General features: G+C 59.2%; 1 protein-coding gene across 1 annotated transcript in view; it reads right to left on the minus strand.

Moving 5' to 3' along the window:
* The window catches only part of SGIP1 (SH3GL interacting endocytic adaptor 1), a 53,402-nt gene that overhangs the window by 31,096 nt on the left and 819 nt on the right, over positions 1 to 21,487 (minus strand). The window contains 1 exon segment of the mRNA XM_080601374.1: positions 12,025 to 12,069. Coding sequence (XP_080457500.1) covers positions 12,025 to 12,069 — 45 coding nt within the window.

The raw sequence follows: 21,487 nt of genomic DNA on the forward strand, positions 1-21,487 counted from the left end.
TGGCCATCTCCCACAGTTACACCAGCGCCACAGCCTGCGGGAGATGGGGACGGAGCCGTGAGCAGCCCCAGTACCAGCAGGGCACCACTCGCAGCGCAGGTACAGGAGAGCGGCGCTCTGCGACTCCCCTCCTGCTTGCTGGAGGAGCCAGCCCTGGGAGCAGTCTCATAAATGTTGTGAGCACACCAAGGAGGGGTTCTGGAGCATTTTAACCTTTGGCAGACAGCAGGGAGCCAGGCGCTGCCCTCCTGCCGCCCAGGTGCAGACCCGTGCCGCTCACAGCACTGCCGTGCGCGGCCGCATCCAGCCCCCAGGGACCACCACAGGCCCCCCGGCTGCCAGTGGTGCCTGCACGGCTCCCAGGAGCTCCGACTCCTTCCGTGCTTTTCAGTGGATTTCCTTGGTCTGCCTCCTGGTTTGAGCACACCCCCAAACGGAAGGTATTTCTGTTCTCCCTGGAGCACCCCGCTCCTCGGGGCGCTGACGCAACAAGCACCACAAACGCTGCTTCTCTGCGGCGCATCGAAAGGCGCTGGGGTTGAGTTATCACGACGCAGGGGAGGCTTCAGGCCCTCGATACCCTGTGGCTGGGTGTTTTTTGGTCCAGGGCAGGACCCGGTGAGGGTTCTCCGATGGAGCCTGGGGTTGTGCTAAGGGACCTGGAGGCGACGCTGCAACGCTCAGCCCCGTGCTTTGCTCCTGCCGCACCTCGCCTTCCAGCTCCCCCACAACTTCTTCCGGCAAATTATTAATAACCAGGGGGAGATTTCCTCTGATCTCACCCCCCCCCCCAGAATAACTTCATCCTCCAGACCCGAAGTAGAACAGGGAAGGACGAAAACCACAAAAATAAGTTGTTTGGCCTTATCCGAAGAAGAGCCTGATTTGGCGAAGTTCTGTAACCGAGCCTTCTGCTCGGTTATATAATAGGCCCACCATCTGCTTGAAATGTAACTACGATTAGGGAAAGGAAAGGGATATTTAGGAAAAGGCAGAACAAAGATGAGAGCCCTCCGGTCCTTCAGTCTCACTCCCAGCTTTCTGTGGGTGCTGAAGCACCGTGAAAACAGTCCTGGCAAGAAGTCCCCTTACAGAAATACCTTGTCCATGGGGGGGAACGCACAACGGGAACACTGCAGGTTCGGGAGAGGTGCAGAAAGAGATGGATTTAATGCTGGAACATCTAATGCTGGAACAGAGGAGGTGACAGCAAGTGGGAGACGGCAGAGACGAGGCAGCGGGAGGAGCAGCACAGGAGCAGAAAGCAGAGCACGGGGGGAACCTGCCCCGGCTTTCTCAGCCCCGCAGCCCCGCTCTCACCCAAGCCACCAGGCTGCTCTGCTGGGTTAGGGACCCACAGCTGATCTCCCAGTGCCTTGATCAAACAGAGGCAGGTGGGGCAGGCCCTTCGGAGCCCCCCCAGCAGCACCAGTGAGAGCCCCACCTCGCCAGACCGGCCAAGGGCACCGCCAGCACCAAACCCTGTGCTCCCCGAGGCGGGCACCGCGTCCTTCTGCTGCAGGGGACATTAAAAGAAGTGCCCGCAGAGGGGAGCCGGGCACCACCACTGCACCCGAGCCACCCCCTGCTGTTGGCAGAAGGACACACGGACCCCACAGACCCCCCGAGGCCAGCAGCCACCAGCCCGACCTCACCCAGCCTTCCCTCAACAGGAAGCCATCGGCCACACCACGGGGCCACAGTTAGCGCTCATCCAGGCGAGCGGCTTCGAGCAAGAGCTCCACGGGCACCACAAACCAGGGCTGGACCAGCTGCAGAGTGCCTGGGGACCCCCCTCCCAACAAGCCCCTGACCCGGGGCACTGTCACCTTTCCCTTACCCTTACCCTCCTCCTCCCCACCCCCACGAATCAGCGTCTGAGAAATACAAGTTTGTATTTACCGCCGTGAAGCTTCCTGAGCTTCATTCTTAAAAACTGTGCAGACGTCTTCTACACCAGCGACTAAGCAGCTCTAAAAGAAAAATAACCCGAACCCAGCGCCCTCCCCACCGCACCCCCACGGGTGGGGGCTGCTGGCGCTTCTGGTCCCCCCACGTCTCGGGAGGGCTTTGCAGGAGGAGCCTCGTGAAAGCAACGCACACCTCAGAGAAGACATCAATGGCCCCGCCGTTGCCTTACACACTCTCTTTTGATGACAAAAGCATTAAAACAAAGCCAATGAAACGTATTGATTCACCGTGCATAGAGCGAGCAGCACTAAAAATAAACGTGCAGAGCCTCAAGGCCCAAAATACTGCTGGAGGAAGGGAAAAAGCAGTGGGGGGGTGGGGAAGAAGGGGGGAAATTCCCATCAGAGTGCCACTGGGGAGAGGGACAGCACCGGGTGCATGCTTCTGCTCTGCAGCAGGGGAGGTGCCCGGGATGGGGACAAGGCGAAGCACCAAGGCCGGCCCCAGAGGCTGCGTTTTACCAGCCCTGCTGGGAGGAATGGGCAAGAAAATGTGAATTTGGGCCCTTGGATGGGGGAAGACGTAAAGCAGGAGGAGCACCCCATGCTGCAGGCAACCCGGGCACTGCTGAAGGCAGAGGTGCTGTCATGAGAAGTAGGAAATGGTTTGTTTCGTGGTCAGTTCGTTGTTGTTCTGCTTGGAGCTGGGTTTGAGCTGTTCCCTTTCCCCGCTGCTCACACGCCTGCCCCTGTTGAATTATTTCGCTGGGTCCAAAGGCGGGGAAATTGCCACTGCTTCGAAACCAACAGACTTGCGCTTGCTCTGGGCTTGCATTGCTAAAGAAATAACCCTCAGTTTGCTCAGCAAAACAAAAAGAGAGGGAGGACAAAAAAAAGCCGAAATCCCTCAAGTCGCACCCAGAGGACAGGAAGTCAGAAGGCAAATCGCACTCCAAGCAGGGAGGGTGTGAGGGCATGCAGCCCCAAATACGTGACCCCAACAGCAGCACCACAGCCCAGAACCTGGCTCGCGCCTGGTTTGACAGCCACAGCCCCGCACGCCTCAGGCCCGGCTGCTGTGCTGAGCAAGTATTTCACGTGGGAACGGGCACGTTTGGTCCATCGCACAGACGGGGAGTCTCCACCACCACGGCCTCGGTAGCAGGAGAGTCAAGTCCCGGAAAATGCGCTGCTTCTGTCCGTGCTACTCTTGGGTCTGCCACCTCGTATTTAACCCGGTGTTTGCCCACCGCGTATTGAACTGCTGCACATCCCAGCTACTGCCGTAGGTGCGTTTCCAAGGCTCGCTTTGTCAGCAGCACTTGCAGTCCTCCATCACAACCCCGCACCCCGCGAGGGCTCGCGCTGCCCCCAGCCTGCAGAGCGCGTTCCCTGGCCCTGCGGCGGGCAGCCCTGAAGATATTGACTAGACCTGAAGATATTTGGCGGTGATAATCTTGGAGATCTCACTGGTGGGAGCCCAACAGCATCCCAGGGCAAGGACAAGACTCATTCTCTCCCCCACAGGCCAAGTCTGCATTTTGACCACCCAGGAAACTTTAGTTTTCTGAAAATTTATTGGAAAAACCCTTGAGATAGGAGGCACCTGTGCAAGCTTACTTTGACACACCAAAATGCGGCAAAATTAGGTTTAAGTGATTTATGCTGCTTGTGCGTGCAGCACCAGTGCACATCCTGCTCTTCCCTGTGGTCACGGGAACTCACCGTGGTCCTCACCTCGCTCCAATAAACCAAACCTCACCGTGGTCCTCACCTCGCTCCAATAAACCAAACCTCACCGTGGTCCTCACCTCGCTCCAATAAACCAAACCTCACCGTGGTCCTCACCTCGCTCCAATAAACCAAACCTCACCGTGGTCCTCACCTCGCTCCAATAAACCAAACCTCCAGTCACGGAGCCCTTCCGTGTGGCTTCACTGTGAGGGGGACTGGCAAAGCCAGCTTTGACAGCGAGCTGCCCAGTCACCAGAATTCCCTTTTACCCATGTGAATTAATTTTACCACTCGGCTTCCAAAAATTGAGAATATTTTTGCCTAGTTAGCAAATCCCACATGCATAAACCCCAAATAAAGTGTATTACAATCCTCCACACACTCACAGCAGTTTCCCCCACTGAGGGCGAAGGGACGGTGGCCTCACGGCCACTTCTGTCCCTCCCTGCTGCAGCAGGGCATCCTCACCCACGGCTTTCTGGTCAGCAGGTATGTAAACAAGAATGGGCTACAGGCTTTCAAAATGAAACGCCAAGAACTTTGCCCCTCACCAGAAATTTTACTTGGAAGTAAAATCTGTTTTACTGACGGGCTAGCTGTGATGGAGAGCCTGCAACAGAGCTGTGAATAAGTCTGAGCGGGATAAAACATCGCCGGTACTGCTCCTGCATCTTTTTCTCCTACAGCAGATGAGGTTGCTCCGGGACCTGCCTCGGGAAAGGGAACGTGGTGGTAGCGGGCAGGGAGCACCGGGCCCCTGCTTCATTCAGAAATGGGGAACTGTTTTGTGCCATGAGGGTAATCCAGCCTCTGAGCAGGTTGTGGTGAGCCCTGCCGGAGGAGATTTCCAACTGACACTCGACACCTTGCTAGAAATACACAGTATTTCGGCTGCTGGATGCACAGGGGGAACAAGGCAGCTCCTGCAGCCAGGTGGTCGCTGCGGGGCTCGCACTAGCGCTGCGCTGCAGCAGCATCCCCGGTACGGCCGGCACCCCTGCGCACACACCACGGCGATGACGAGCGAGGCACGCACCAGCTTCTTTAAGCCCATCCGGAGATAAAACCCCCAACTGTGCCTCATGCTGGCCCTTTGCCCTAAAGCCCCGATTCAAGCCACATCTGTGCCTGCAGCCTCAGCACGTGGGAGCACACTCCGCACGTCTGCGGGCCTGCAGAAATTCATGTCAGTGGAATCCAACCGCCATCATCTATAGTGCAAGGACTTCTGGACAGGCACCCAAAACCCACCAGAGGCTAAAAGCAGCTTTTGGCTCCCTGCGGAGGTTCCCCGTGGGCTGCACGGCCAGGGCTCTGCACCCATACCCGGTGGTGAGCATGGCTTGGTGCGGCCGGCTGCCCACAGGCACTCTGTTTGAGGAATATCTAGGGCTGGAAGGATGTAAATCATTGCTCACACGTTATGCACTAACCTCAGAAAAGCAGCCACAGGAATTGCTTGCTGCCCGCCTGCCCCAGAAATCAGGTCTCCGATATCAGCTTGCAGAGAACCGCAGGACACAAGCGTCCCCGCCAGCGCTGCCGGCACCTCGGGCATACAGTTGTGGCTTTCATTCAGGGCTGGCACGCGCACAGGAACGCCAGATGCACTTGCAAAGGTTGCTGTGCTATTTGAGCAGTTGTCCAGGACAGGCTCTCCCTCCCGGGGATGCTCAGATCCCTGTTTTCAGGGTTTGTTTTTTTGGGGTTGGTGGGGATCAGGAGACGAAGGCGCTCCCAGCACCGAGCAGCCGCAGCAGGGCACCCAGCCCATGGGAACCTGCTCAGATCGGGGCTTTGGGCACCAAGGAAAACGCTAACAGAATTGGCCTGCGAAGATGAAAACCTGAAGTGTGAGATGTGAACGACCAAAAGCCTTGAGAATTAAGGCAGTTATGAAGTTTAAGAGATTGTAGAATTACAGACTGGTTTCGGCTGGAAGGGACCTCAAAGCCCCCCCTTGGCCCCCCCGCCATGGTCAGGGCACCCTGCTCCCAGCCCAGGCTGCCCAAATCCCCCCCAGCCTGGCCTTGGGCACTGCCGGGGTCAGTGCACCCACAGCATCTCACAGTAAAAAATTTCATCATATCTAACCTAAACCTACCCTCTTTCAGTGTAAAACCGTTACCCCCGCCCTATGACTGCGCCCCCAACAGAGCCCCTCCCCACCTCTCCTGCAGCCCCCTTTAGGGGCTGAAGGCCACCATAAGGTCTCCCCCAAGCCTTCTCTTTTCCAGGCTGAACAACCCCAGCTCCCTCAGCCTGCCTTCGGAGCAGAGGTGCTCCAGCCCCTTGAGCATCCTCGTGGCCTCCTCTGGACTTGCTCTAACAGCTCCACGTCCTCCTTGTGCTGGGGGCCCAGAGCTGAGCACAGGCTCCAGGTGGGGTCCCACGAGAGCAGAGCAGAGGGGGACAATCCCCTCCTCACCCTGCTGGTGTTGCCTAGGATGCATGCAGCTATATATATACATACACACACATTATTTATGATTAATAGGCAAGTATGAATATATCATGTTAATGTTATATAGTATATAAATGATATATAATCAGTGTGCATATATAAAAGATGAAGATTTACACCCAAAATATAGCACAGCATGGCAGTTCCATTAACTGTCTCATCCCTCCCATGCTCTGCCATCAAATACTCGGCTTTTAAAGGAGCGACTAACCGCAGCCATGCTGTAACTAAAAATAAGCAGAGGAGACCTGAGCCGGAAGAGAGGCTCCATTGCCAGGCATTTAACACAACAACCAAGCCTCTTCCCAGCATCTGCTTCCCCGCAGAGGAGCTCCAGGTCCCAGGTGGAAGGAGCTATGCAAACAGAGCACAAGTGACATTATTATTAGTGAACCACACTGGCTTCTTCTGCATCTTCTCTGCTAGGGCCAAAGCCAGGCCAACACCCCACCAAACTCAATAAGCCATGCTAAGGCATCACTGAAGCCATCGCTTTACACACTCGGGAGGGCACCCCTGGGGAGCTAGAAGTGCCCCAGACGAGCCCATTTCAGGCATGTCTGAAAACACCACTGGCTCCCAGAAAACCTCAGTGACAAGGCCATGAAAAGAAGCCACCACGAAAAAACACACACCCAGGTGAGCTTGTTCATGAGGCTTACAGCACCTGAGATATAGGGCAGGATATAGGATGAAGCCCACCCATCTGAAGCGGCCGTGCGACGGTCGGTGTGCTGCTGGAGGTGCCTTAAGGCACGCACAGAACAACAAATGCCCACTGGCACACACACACGCTTGAAAGCCTGGCACCCATTTATTATTAATTAGCTCTAATAACAGGGTGCATCCCTGATGGTTTCTCCGTCAGGTTCTGCAGATCTGGCTCTGGAGAGGAGCAGGGGAGCACCGCACACAGCGGGATGCGCCCCACTGCCGCACAGCCCCCCTGGCACCGTGCCCCCTGCCCTCCCACCCCCCGGTCACTCCAGCACATCCCACACTCCTGATGCCCACCCCGAGCAGGTCTGCTAAATTCCCTGTGGCCTGGAGGTGGGAGGCTTTAGGAAATACCCCACCCCCCAATTCCTTCAAAAACTCCCCCAAAACATAGGAAAACATGTGCAAAAACAAGGCAAAAAATCCCCCCAAGTGACCAAGAAGTGCCAGGGGGCCAGGTCTGGTCGGGTCGTGGTCACCAGCAGTGTCTTCGCCGCATGGACCACACAAAACAGATCCAGGATAACATGGGCTGGCTGCAAAGTGTGGTTTCCCCCATACTGGTTCCTAACATCAACACATCAATGTTCTGTGTGTTTGCTCTGGTAGCAGGCAGCTTAAATCCCCCTGGGGGCTGGTGGGGTTTTGCCGGCACGTGGCCATATCCAGCCCCGGTGCTCCCACATGATGCTGAAAGGACCACATCACCCAGAGGGATTTCCTTCCTTCGCAGCCTCCCCCTGCACGATTAGCAGCCGTGAAACTAAAAACCCCTAAAACCAACCCCAAAGTTAAAGACAGGCCATTCTGTGGGGCTGTCAATGGGGAGGACAGCAGCTGTGGCCATTCTGCAGGCCTTCCTCCTCTTCCAGGACACCGAAAAAAAACCCAAACCCCCAGGAGCCTCCGCCCATAACTGAGCTTCAATTAAAAACCAACAGCTGCGGCTGCTCAGCAGCTCACAAGGCAAGCATGAGCAAGGCACTCTGCTGGGCTCATAGGAACCGTATGTGTGGTCTGCTTGGGGGAGAAAGAGGGATGCAGTGGGCCAGCCCTGGGAGCGGGAGCACCACCACACAAGCAGCATCCAACCGGGGAGAAACAGCATCCAACCCCACCAAATTGCCAAGGGCAGAGGGATTTTGGTGGCTCCCAAAGTCCTCCTGATAAGCAGAGTGAGTTGGGTGTCCGAGCAGCCCGAGGCAGCTGGTGGGGCTGCTCCTGTCCCTGCTTCTTCTGCTTCTCCCACTGCCCCAGCGGCGGGTGGGGGTTCCAGGGACAAGTGTGAGCATCGCCCCCTTCCACACCACCCACAGCCTCAGCACAGGCTCTCAGGGAGCTGCCACGCACAGCCACTTGCTCACCCTGAGCTGCTTAAGACCTTGGGGTGAGGACTCAAGAAGGACACGCATCTGATTTAACCTGTTTGGTTTTTTTTAAGTGTCTTTAAGTTTTCACTCTGCCAGCGCATCAGGCAGTGGTTTTGCCCCAGCAGAGACTGCGATTGCTGCGTTGGGCACCAGAGATGCCCATGGGCACACTTTAAACCAGGACCCACCAAATGGACACTTTGCAAACCTGCGTCATGTGCACTTACTGAGTTTGGCTTTACTTTCTACCCTTTCCACCCAAAAAGCCTCATCTGTGGAAGTCCTGCTATCTCTCGTGGCCAATACTGGGAAGTATTTCCAGGCTTAACCCAAAGCTTTTCCCTGACTCCCAGGGCTCGGGTGGGGTTTTGTTGTGTTTTGGAGCTGGATCCCTTTGCCCCTTCCCTCCCTTACTGAGACCTACTGAGAAACACGCTGCCAGAGGTGGGAAACCCGAACCAGGCTGGCCAGAAAGGTTTGTATGGCCAGAGCTCGGCTGGCTTTTACAGCCAGGCCCACCAGCAGCCAGCCAGCCCATACACCTCCGAATGCTCCAGGTGCATCCTCCAAGCACAGCAACAACCCCTGCGAGCACTGCAAGGCCTTTCTGCGGACCCTGAGACACAGCAGGGGCTTGTAAGGGTGAGACCCCAGCACGTTGCCACAGTTTGGCCCCACAGGGGTGGGGGGCAGCGTTCCCCCCCATGCATGTGAAGCCCATGTTCTTGCTTAGTCAAGGCAGAGGCTTTGCTCTGTGCCATTTGCCGCCTCCAGGCCCAGCGCTGCCCGTTCAGCACCACGAAAATATCCGACAAGCATCGCTAAGAGGCAACGCAACCAAGCCTTTGCCGTATGGGATGTGACCAGCCACCCATGGAAGTTCCCGGCGTGATGCCCCAGAAATGGGCACAGAGACCTGGAAAATAACCGCGAAGAGAAACTCCTGCTCTGGGGAAGCTTCTCCCAGCTCTCCCCAGCAAACTCCTGAGCTGGGCCCTGGAGAGAGGCAGAAAAGCAGAACCGTCCCTGCAGAGGAAGGCACCGCCGTCCCCGGTACCATCGGGGCCCTTCCCCTCTCCCACCGTCGGATGAGCTTCCCAAAGGCTGCACGGCGTCTGCGGGAGTGACATGTTGCAGCAGCGGTTTCAAAACTTAATTAAGCCGTATAAAATACCTTCAGTGCGTTTGAGATGCAGCAGATTAATTAAAAAAAAGAGATCAATACACCCCTTTGTTCTCACGCATGGATGTTTGCCTCAACATCATCACTGGGTGCATTCCTGAGCCACCAGAGGGGAGGTCCAGAGCCCGCGGCCACGCACGCAGAGGGCTCGCCGGCACCTCTCCAGCACCGGCTTCTGCCCAAGGCCAAGTGCCGGCACGCCACGCCGTTTTGCCATGGGTTATTTCCATTTTGGTGTTTCAAAGCTGGGGATTTCAGCCCCTGCTGCTGGCGGCCTCATCCCACTTGGCCAAGCGGTGCCCCAGCGCCATGCAGTGCACACCGGCCTCCTGGGGAGGCCTGGCTGCCTGGGACAGGCAGAAATGTGGATTTTGGTTATGCACCCTGATTTTTTAAAGGTGTATTGAGAAACACAGTGTTTAGAAACATAACTGTGGCTTTTTTTCCCCTGCCATCTGCTAGAAGATGCTCTATATCAGGTTCAGAACAAACACAAACCGCAAGCCCTGCGTCCCCCCCAAGAGGCCAAGCGTTCCCGTTCCCAAGCAGGATCCCAAACCAGCCCCAGAGCCACCCCGTGCTGCCAGCCGGGAGCACAGGGGCGCCAGCACGCACAGCCCCACGCTCTGCCTGCAGGGCGATGCCCCAGCGTGCCGGCGAAGTGCTCCTCAGGCCATTTCACAGAACCATGAAGGCTGGAAAAGACCTCCAAGATCTGGTCCGGCCATCCCCTTTCCACCGATATCACCCACTAAACCGTGTCCCTAGGCACCACCATTTAAATAACACCACTGGAAACCCCCCAGCCTGTTTGGCACAGGGAGCCACGGGGACCTCACGCAGGTTTCCAAGTTTCAGACCAGTTCTAAGGCGAGGGCATTTGAAGCCATTCCTGTGTTAAAATAGAGCACCTCTGCAAGGTGTCAGCGTTTCAACAGGGCATTGCTCACAAAAGTTTCGCTATTCCACAAATAGAGCTAGCTTCCAACTGTTTAAAAATTAATCAGAAGCATTAATTATTTCTTCTCACTCCATTTTCTCACTCCCATCCCAGGTTCCCATGCACATCGGGTAGTTGGGGAGCGACACACCAAGCAGCTCGGGAAGTCGCAGCTAATGGGGCGCTTCTCGTGGCCAGTCCCCTTTTCCCAAAGGCAGGCAAGACCTTTCCACGAGGCCTGATTCCGCCTCCAGCAGAGCCACCAAAAAGCAGAAAACGAGACCGAACCCTTCCTCACACACGGCCACAGAAGCAGCTAGCACACACCACGCACTGCAGCAGGCCAGCTTTCATTTCCCTGCGTTCATTCCTCCTGACACGTCGGCACCTTCGAGAGGGGCCCTGTTGACAGCACCTTCCCCGCAGCCGAGCCGTCGTGCCACTGCCACAAAGACGTCACGTGCCGGGGCTCAAGATTAAAATCTCCTACTATTGACGATACCCAAGGCACAAATAAGGCACCGAAGGACAGCAGCACCCGTTTCCCTCGCACCAAGGGGTCAAGAAGCACGAGCAGCCATCCTGCGCTCACACACGGCGCTGGGTTCCCAAGGTGAGGCGAGCATCGCCCACCGGCACCGAGCTGCCTTCCCGGCTGGCCTGGGCACGGTCACACATCCCTGGCCTCCATCACCACCCGGCCACACGTCCCTGGGCCCCCATCGCCACCCAGTGACACATCCCCAGCCCCCACGGCCACCCGTGCCCGCAGGGGCTGGATGCTGCTGTCTGGGCACATCGCACCAGGCAGGCCTCCGGCTCGGCCGAGGGGCCGTAAATAAAATAAATCGCCTGCGTTTTGAGCTTTTTGGCCCCGAAGGCCAAGAGCTATCCTGCTTTAAGCAAATAAAAAAAAGTCTCCCTTCCGTGGCATCTTGCTCAAGAAGGCATAAAGGGGAGGTTTGCATACGGCCGAGACGGATGACACAGGTTAAAATCTGTGTAAGAAATGCCCGGGGGCTTTTCCCACGCGCGACCAGACGCGCATTCTCCCAGCGCTCCCCGGAGCATCTGATGCCCGGAGCCCATATTTCCTCCTCGTTTCCTTTTCCATTCCAATAAGCCTCAAAGCAGTGTCCCCCCACCCCCCGCCCCCCTCCTTTCCCAGAGCCTGCATCTCCAAGCCAGCGACGCTGCATGGCAGAAATCGCCTTCAGCCCAGCATCCTCGCTCCCCGTCGGAAAGGTTCACATCCATACCGCTGTGCTACAGAGACACGGAGTCCCATCTATCGTCAACAGGCCCCTGGGCTGTGCGGGCAGAGAACATTTAAGATCATCCTCCGCATCACATCGGGGGGGAACAAGCAGGTTTCCAAGCGGGGGACGAATTCCTGCTCGCCGGAGCGCGATGCGGAGCGGCCAGCGCCGGCCCCAAGCTCCCTGCCTGGCTGCTGCCCCCCGGCACAGGCACGGCGCTGCGAATAATCCCCCGGGCTCGGCATTACAGCACCCACCAGCTTGCTGACAGCAGGCAGGGAGCTTCGACTTAGGGGGAGGGGAGGGGTTTTTAAATCATCCTTATTTCTATTTTCTGAAAGGAAAAGGTGAAGGATTCGCGCTCCCGGGTTCAACGCATTCTCCTTCCCCCACCATTGCCTTCAAAACTCCGGCGATCCCGAAAGACATGCTCAGATCATCACCTACCTTCCATCATGGTGGCAGAATTGCATTCCTCAATTTCCAAGGAGCCTGAAAAAATACAGGAGAACAAAATCCTGGTTACCAGCTGCTTAACATAAGCCCTTAAATCAAACGCCTCCGATCCACGGCTTGTTTAGCTGCCAGAACAAGGGGGGGGAAAAAAAAAAAAAAGAAAAAGCCAGTGCTAATGCCGAGGGCAGGCCATGGATGCTGCTGTGGCTGTATCACCTCCAGGATCACCGGAGGATGCTGAGAGAAAGGCAGGATGAGCCAGGCTCGGCTCCGGCGCTGCCCCCGTCCCTCCCGCCCCACATCTCGTCACATGCGCGCTCGCTCCCGAGCCCTGCCACAATGCCCCCGGGAGCGCACCAACCTATTTCCCATTTTCCCCCCACTTTCACCAAAAGCAGAACCCCTTTTCGTACCTCGTGACGCACTTCCCCTCCCCGTAATCCTATTGCAGCAGCTGGGGGAGCGAGATTAATTACCCGGCGCTGTCAGATTAAGGAGAGCGCTCCAGCGGTGGGGCTGGGCAAGGGGGGGGGAAAGCGAATCCCCCCGGCCGAGGGCACACGCACCAGGGCCGCACACCCACGGCTGCTCGTCCCTCGCCTCTCCCGCAGCCACCCGAGGGAGAAATCGATGGGGCTGACGTCACGTCGCACTTAGCCCCGGCAGGGATCGCTCCCAGCCGCCTGCCGGAGCACCGGGACCTCGTCTCCCGTGGGGAGCAGCCGAAGCAGGGACAGGAGGTGCTGCAGAGGGCAGGGGACCACGCTGCACCCTGACCCCAAGCCCCCTCGGCCACAAAGCACCACCCGGAGCTACCACGGGGCACCACCAGCACGCCAGTTACACCTGGCACTGCTGGGACTACCCACAAAAACAAATTTGGGATTTGCACGCAATCACCACCTCCAAAAGTTTTTTTTTTTTCCTGGTAAAAATTATGCCTTAAAAACCCTTGCACCTTGCCCTGAAGCAGACCCAGCCCCGCATCCTCCCCGCTCCCACGGCAGCACCCACTGCCACGAGGGGCTGGGGGACACAGCCCAGTCCCCGAGCCGGTACCAGCACCCTGCCACACCTGGGGAGGGGGATGCTGCCCCGTGCCACCCCCCCAGGCACACCCCCACCGGGAAACGCTTACAGAGGCCAGCAAGGGCTGCAAAGCCACCGGGCTCTGGGGCTAGGTGCAACCCTACGGAAGGGTCCATGGGCAGCTCTGGAAATGTTATTTAAAAATTAAAAAAAATAAAGGGGGGGGGGCAAATAGCGTTATTCAGGAAATCTGCGAGTTTGCTGTGCGTGAACAGGAGATGTGAGGGGGTGCGATGAGAATAAAAGAATGCAGCATCCATGGGGTTGGTGAAGTTAGGATGTGGCAGGGGATTTGCTCGGGGTCACTGGGTGGCTCTGGCAGGGCCAAGAAGCAAACCACGACCCAGAGGCACCTCTGGCACACGGCTGCCACCCCCCAGGACAAATCAGGCACAGCCAGCACTCTGGGGCACAGCCCTCCAGCATCACCCTCTGCCTGCAGTGGGGGCTGACCCCAGCCCCTCACCCCACACCACCACCCTCAGGCTCCGTCCTAGCCTGAGGATTCTCTTGGATTGCCCCTTTGAGAAGCTGGGACACCAATGGGTGCAGCATTTTTGCCTGGGTGCTGCATTTTTGCTGTTGAAAAAATAATGGAGAAGCACAGCTGGATGCATCCACGGGGACACCCTCACCCACCCCAGGCAGGTGCCCACTGGGATCGCCTGCCAGAGGGGGCATTTATCACCCACCGTCCACCCCAGCAGCACTGCAGGTGCAAGAATGGGTGCCCAGCAGCTTCGGGAGATCCGGCTGTAACCCATGGGGAGCACGGCCCACGTAGCACTGCTCTGCTGCTCCCCAGACCTCCTCACATGGCTCCTCCACCACCACGAGGCTCCCCGCTGTCGGTCCCCACCGCTGGCACTCCTCCAGCACCACCCTGGCTCCAGCTGGGGCAGGATTTACTCTGGACCTCGCTGCTCCCCATATTTTATCAGCTCACACCATGGGCTCACCCACAGCCCTGGGGCTCCCCAAATACCTGCTCCCCACGAGGCCAAACAGCCCCAGTTTACCTGCGGAAAAGGGCACAAGCATTCTAAATAAGCAAGGGATCACAGCGGGACGGCTGGCAGACTCTGCAATATAACACTTATCCCAAAATTCATACAGCTCCTCCAAAGCAGAGGGTGCTGCCACAGCCACCCAGCACCCCAGGGTTGTCCCCACAGGACGGCTCCTGCCGATATCCCTGCGGGAAGCTTGCAGCTATGACTTGCTGCAAACCCATCGGAGCCAGGTAGCCCATAACCAAGTTATCTTTGCTAATTCCTCACTTGAGTGAGGAGTTATGGCAGCCTCCACACAGCGCTGACATAGAGGAGCACCGGGAAGAAACCCATGGCTTATTGCACAGCATAACACGGCACCGCCTGGGTCCCGTGGGACACCTGGCCCAGAGGCACGGAGCTGATGAAGCATCCCCGCATCTTCCATCCCGGCGTCCTCCTGCGGGCAAAGGCAGCCCCAGGGCAGGGCCCCGCAGAGGACACCACAAACCTGCCCTTGGCACAGCCCCCTCCCATCACGGCAGGAGGAGGGAGCCAGGCCCCGCTGGGTGCGCAATTGGATGCCATGTGTAAACATAAACAGGGCAAGTCAGCCTCAAAGGAGAAAATAAGAAGGCAGAAAATGAGTCACAGCAGCGCATTACTCATGCCGGAGCAGTCATGCTCGCACCGCACGTGACGGGCGATCCCGGCGTGTCCCCGCCACAGGGCAAGGTGCCCCCACGCCCCTGGGTGAAGGGATTTGCTAAATAAAGCTCAAATCCACCAGCCTCATCCCTCTCAGGGCACAGCCCCGTAAATCCCACAGCATTAACAGCACTAACAGACAGCAGTGAGTTGGTTGCAGGTCCGCGCACCTGCCTCGACAGCCCGCTGCTAAGCCTAATGGGGCATCTGACTGAAAACAAGCCAGTGGGCTTCTCTGTGCCGGGTGGGACCAGAGCTGAAGAGGCCAAACAGCCTGGGAAGAGCTAGTTAGGCAGACCTCCTCGGGGGTCTCTCCCCGCCTGCCCACAGAGGGCTCTGACACCAGGCCCCGTGCCTCATGTGCCCGTTGCGCAGGGTAGGCCGCACGCGGGGCCATGGTCGGGAGCCATCACACACAGGCCGCCTCACCAGGATTTAGAGACTGTGAACATTTGTGCCTCGCTGCGAGACAGCTGAAAAATACCAAAGCCTTTTATAGGCTGCCATTTGGGCTTTGGTACAGTGACATTTTCAGGCTGCTTGCTCCAAACGCCTCCTCCCAGTGAGACAAGGGGAAGACTGAAACACGGCCTCACTGGGAGAGCCTCGAGGGGCACGGAGGCAGGCGTGGCGGTAGCTGGGCACTTCCAAAAAGATGGGGCACCTGGGCACATCATGTGGGGCTGGAAAAGGCCATAACACCGAGACGTTACTGGGCTCAGCCATACACATGGCACTGTCTGTAACCAGCGCTCCACATCCTCGCCACAGCTGATGTTTCTGTGTGCATGGGACTCGTGGTACGTGCAGAGGAGCAGGGCTGTGCAACCTCCTGGAGCTTGCCCCGAGTGTCACAGCTCAGCCTGACACCAGCCACAAGCACCAAATCAACACCATCGAGCCAGGAGAGCAGCCAAGCTGCCCACGGTGCTGTGCCCACCCCACATCCCAGGGCCCCTTCCAGGATGCAGCAGCTCCACGCTCAACAACGAGGACTGTTACCATCTGCTCCACTGTTTTTTGCTCCATTCATCCCATTTTTTCCCCCCATACAAAGAGCCACTGGGCCCTTCCCATCCCAGTGAGCAAGGAGAGGAGCACAGGAGCAAGCCCTCACTGTGCCCCAGCACCAGCTACAGCCCTTGGGGAATACACACCAACACGGTACAGCTCCCCAGCAGTGTAGGGGAAGCCACGCTTGCCATACATTTAAACAGAGATTGGCTGCTTGAGGCTCTTCAACCACAGCCCAGCACCAGCACGCAGCGCCCCAGCCCCCCGGCCCCGCCAGCCCCCGCACCCTCCACTCGCTGCCTCCTGCCCTGCCTGGCACCCGGCCCTGCTGCACACGTGGGGAACCAGCCCCACGGGTTGCACAGCCGCACCCTGCCCACACCAGGGCCCTGCAAGCGCTCTGTGTGCTGCCAAGGGCCCCCCAAAACACCCTGAGCTCTGCAAAGCATCCCCCCCACCCCCAGCACAGGATGGGGACAGTGGCAGCAGCACCCCACGGGGCTCCGATGGGCTCCCAGCTCCAGCACCACCCATCACAAGCACGACACCACCAAGACCAGCTTACACCCAGCACGGCATGCCAGGGCACCCACCAAGCAGACGGCCACATCCATCCCCAGGCACCGGCAGCACCCACGGTGCCCATTTGGGCAGCAGCTCCGTGCCGGGCAGCAGCAGCAGGGCGCAGGGCTCCAGGAGCAATTGAACGCTGCCAGAGCAGCCTCTGCCTTATTTAATGGCTCTCATGCACACAGAGGTAATTAGGCTGCGCCCTGGGGCACTGGAGCACGACGGGAGCCCCGCACACACCCTGCCAGCAGCTCCCACGGCCACAGCTCGGAGCACAAGCACCCATTTACCAGCAGCACCGAGCTCCCAGCCAGCACTCACCTGCCTTGCACCCCTGCTCAGCTCTGCCCCCACTTGTGAGGAGGCCAAACCCTGCAGGTGGGCTCCCCAGCTTAAATCCTGCCCGGGCCCGATGGGATGAGGCACAGCTGCGGCCCCGCACCTGCGGGGGCTGCTCCTGCCCTGCCCCAGCAGCTGCTGCAGCCCTGCCCATGGTGGGGAGCGGGGCTGGAGCCAGAGCTGCAGCCCCCGAGCCCCCAGCTGCTCCGACGGGGCGGCACAGGGGATGCTAACTGGCCTGGCAGCGAGGCCGTTGTGCCTTTTTTTTTTTTAGTTAGAAAGAAGGTATTCAGGAACATGGAAAAAAAATCCCCATGCAAACGATGGGTGTGTGTTTTCGCAGACGGCAGCGCCGCCCCGCAGCACACGTGTGTGTGCTCCTGAGCGTTGCCCAGCCTGTTTTGGGGCGGTATCGCCGCGAGCGTCAGCCCGGGTGTGATTTGGGATGGAAGCCACCCTCCCCGTGTGCCCCACATCGTGGTGAGCAGCGGGGATGGGCCCAGGCAGTGCCTGGTCCCCGGGAACCCAACAGTCCCATTTCGTGCGTTTCTGCCCCAAGAAACACCACATTCGAATCGTTGCATGCCAAGGTGAGAAGCGGAGGCTCAGTAGCACGCAAAGGGTTGGGTTTTAAATCCAATGTAAAACCTATAGGAACAGCACAGGTTTGGGTATTTTGAAGAAACTTCATGTATTTGGGCGCTGCTCCCCGGCCCCGTGAGACGCTGGAAGTGCTGCCCCGTGCCCCGGCCACAGCTGCACCCGTGCCCATGGGCAGGCGCCGCCGCCCCCGCTGCCAGCACCAACCGCCCGTGCTAAAAGCTTCTGACAGTTGCCTGCCTCGGGCTGTTTTCTTTTTTTCTTTTCTTTTTTTTTTTTTTTTTATCAGGAAGGTTTCCACCGAAATAGCTCGGCTGAGTCTGAAGAATGAGGTTATGGAAAAAATATATATATGAACAGCGTTGAAAACATTCGTGCTGCGAAAGCCTCCTGCCTCTGCTCCTGGGGCGCGCTGGGGGGGTGTCGGGGCTGCCCCACGTTTTGCTGCGGACGGGTCCCCGTGGGTGACAGCGAGGGAGGTGACAGCCCTGGCCCTGTGTCTCCTGCACCTGGGAAGAGCGCAGGTGCCCGCGGATGTGCTCCAGGTGACTGCATCCACCAGCAACGTGGCCGGCATTTCCAGGGAAGAAGTATTTACCCCTCCCTCGTAAAAACAAGATTTTTCTGCAAGATCTGCGTATTAAGACCCTATAAAGAAGTGTCAGAGCTGAAGGTGGTGCCCATTAGAGGGGAGGAAGAGGAGGCTGGAGAAAAATAAGCAGGGCCGTGCTTGTGCAGTGGGTCAAACGGTTCTGCCTGCGAGCGACCAGCTGCGCTTGCACATGGCTGCATGAAGCCCAGAGCTCCTTCGGAGCGAGCAGGAGCGGTGCTGGGAGCGGGAGAGGGCAGGGAATGGAGGGGCTGTGCGGGGAAATGGCTGTGCAAAGGGGGGCAAAAACAGTGACAGGTCCCAAAATGAACTCCCTGGGGATGGAAGCGGCCTGGAGTCACTGCTGCCAGCTGGGTGTTTGGGATCCAGCTGGGTGCGGGATCCAGCTGTGTGCAAGAGATCCAGCTGTGTGCGGGATCCAGCTGGGTGCATGGGATCCAGCTGTGTGCGGGATCCAGCTGTGTGCGGGATCCAGCTGTGTGCGGGATCCAGCTGTGCTTGAGCTCCAGCCACACAGGATCCAGCCGTGCACGGCTCCAGCTGCTTGGGGCCCGCTCCAGCTCCAGCCGTGCCGACCCCGCCGCGCACATCCCTGCTTTCTGTCCCCATTTTGGGTGTCCCCACTGCACGCCGTGCTGCGCCCGCTGCACGCCGTGCTGCGCCCGCTGCGCTGTGCGGTGGCTGGGGCTCGGCAGATGGAGCTGTGCAGCTGCGCACGGCTGCGCGGGCAGGCCGGGGCTGGCTGCGGGGCTGCAGCAGGCCGAGCCCTGGCTGCTGCGTGGGTGCAGGAGCAGGGTGCGGGGAGCGCCGGGGGCGGCACTGCCCACGCTTGGCACAATGTGGGGCTGCAGCACGGCGGGGCCCCCGCCTCTGTCCCGCGGGGCCGCAGCGGGACGCAGGCGGAGCTGCGTGGGGGGCACCCAAGCCGTGGCACGTTGCGCCCCGAGGGGCAGCGAGGGCGTTCAGCCACCAGCAGTGGGGTGGGGGGAGACGGGGGCACCGTGGCTCGGTGTCCTGCTGCCCGTGCTGCGCCCCCCCCCAGCTGGCACATCCCTGCGGCTGTGTACGCCTGGGCTGACGGCAACAGTCCCGGCGTGAAGGGAGCAAGGGGAAGGCAGCCCCGGTGCCCACGGGGAACCCTGTGCTGTGCCCACAGGTCCTGTTCCTGGGTGCAGGGAATGTCCTCGGGCTGGTCCTGGGGCTTAGCCCCCCACCAGCACCACTGCAGACCCCTAAAATGGGGCCAAACAGTGCCGGGGGGAGCAGCATGGCCCGGCACACCCGGCCCGAACACGGGCCACATTTGGCCCCTCGTGCCCCACGGCAAGCTGGGCATGGCACGAGTCCTGGTGCTGCCACCAATAAGTTTTGGGATGGGAAACTCACCAACGCAGGCGGCTTCCTGGCGATGCCTGCTCCGGGCAGGCAGACGGGGACATCCCGTGTGGGCCGGGGGGATGCTGGCATCTCAGCAGGTGCCGAAACAGCATCAGAGGGACCCGGAACAGGGACTTGTGTGGGTGACAGCAGGGCCAGGACGCCCTCGGGACGGGGAGCCCTTGGGGATGGGCTCCTCGGTCACCGCGTGGTCACAGCACCGCGCTCAGCCCCGCAGCCGCCGTGCCGGCACCACCTCCCTGGCACTGGGGCTCTTTGCCGCTGGGCTTGGTTCCAGCGCCGCGGGCACGATAAAATCTGGGCTTTGTGCACCAGCCCCGAGCATCTTCCTGTTTTTTGACTGCGAGACTGTCAGCGCTTGGGATTTTAATTTCTTTTTTTTTTTTTAATCTGTAGGATTTTTAGCTGAACGCTAAGCCAGTGGCACCTAAATCTTCGCAGCCAGCAAACTGCCTCCAGCTCTCGGCATCGTTCGCAGGTCCCCGGGGCTGAGTCCTGCCCTGCCAGCTGCTCCTGTCCCGCCGGGGAGGACACGGCGCCACGGAGCACGGGGCTGTCCCCTGGGAGCCTGCCAGCCCCAAGGCAACCTGGGCACGGCCTAAACACCACCAGAAGCTGACGGAGGCCGAGCAGCCATTACAATAAAAGCACATTTCTGGAGGTGGTTCTGCTGCTTGTTCATGGTGGAGGCAACTGCTGTGGCTTCGGCAAGCCCAGCATCCTGCAGCTGGGGGCCTCCATGCAGGGACCGTGTCCCTGTCCCTTGTCCCTTGGTGAGCGGCATGGGGCAGCACCGATGGCGTGGCACGATCCTGCAGCTGCCCTTACCCAGACGAGAGAACCACGGCCTCTTCCTTCAGAAGAAACCCAAGGTTCCTTTGAGACCTTTTGGGGGTGCACTCCGTGTGTGGCTCAGCCCTGTGGCTTTGCATCGCTGGGGCTGATGAGAGGAGGAAGGTTGGTATCCAGCTCCCGCGTGTCCGGGAAAAGGAAGAACATCAAGAACTACGTTCCCAAGCCCAGCTGTTACTCAGCCACTGCTGAAACACAAGCCTGGGCTCCCCTCATCCCACAGCCCCGGCACAGGGCAGCGTGGGTCTTCCAGTGCCACTGGGACAAGGGGATGGTGATGTCCTGTGCCTGGCACGGGACGGCCGGGAGCTGGGGAACTGCGAGCACTGCCTGCAGGTAGCGGCCCTGCATGCCCAACCTCAACCCCAAGGGCACCCCCTGCTTGCACACCTGCTTGCACACCCGGCTGCACGCTGGAGCCGTGCGGCTGCACCCCGGGGTATGGCTGGGGAGAGGGGAGCAGCCGCCAGCAGCACCCGCAGCCGAGGCCCCGCACCCACAGCGTGCGCGCGGACGTGCGCCCGGTGCCGAAGGAAACCGCAGGAACCGCACTGGTGCTGGGGGCCAGCAAAGCACAGCCAGCACACAGCCTCATCCCCCGAGGAAAGTGAGCTACCAAGCAAGCCCGCACCTAAACTGGGATTTCCCACCCCAGAATGGGAGGATTTGGGTTATTCAGCAGCAGAGCTGCCGGCAGGGCTCTTGCTGCTGCTGAGGAGCGAAAGGAGGCTGCTATTTCAGCGCAGAGCACCGCCACGCTGCATATATTGACGGTAAAGCTGCTGCCGGGCAGAAATGGGTCACTGGAAAGGAAAAAAATGAAGCCCAGGAAGGCAGAAGGGGGGCAGAGCCGGGGGGGGGAGGGTGCCACGCAGAGCGCGCCGCACCCCGTTGTTCCCGGCCCCCTCGGCAGATCGCTTCGTTCTCCCTTCATCCGCCCACCGTGCCTGCGGTTTTGGGGGATCACCTGCACTCGCAGCTCTCGTTGCTTTCTGCCCTCGGATGGATTCCCGGCCCCACAACCCGCTCCCCACCTCCGCACGTCCCGGGAGCAGGCACGCGGCTCCCGGTGCTGCAGGGCAGAGCCGTGCGCGTGGCTCGCCGAGCGCACCCGCAGCAGGGTATGAGCAAACCATGCGCAGGGGCACACTCAGCGGAACAGGGAAATTTGTACCAGCGCTGCCAAGAAAGGTGTTCATTAGTGGTTAGGATCCTGGCAAGCCGCGGCACAAAGCACCCCGGAGGCGCCGCTGCGGGACGCTGCGGGGCAGGATGCGGCCCC

This window comes from Anser brachyrhynchus, assembly GCF_964034855.1.
Source record: "Anser brachyrhynchus genome assembly, chromosome: 8".
Lineage (NCBI taxonomy): Eukaryota > Metazoa > Chordata > Aves > Anseriformes > Anatidae > Anser > Anser brachyrhynchus.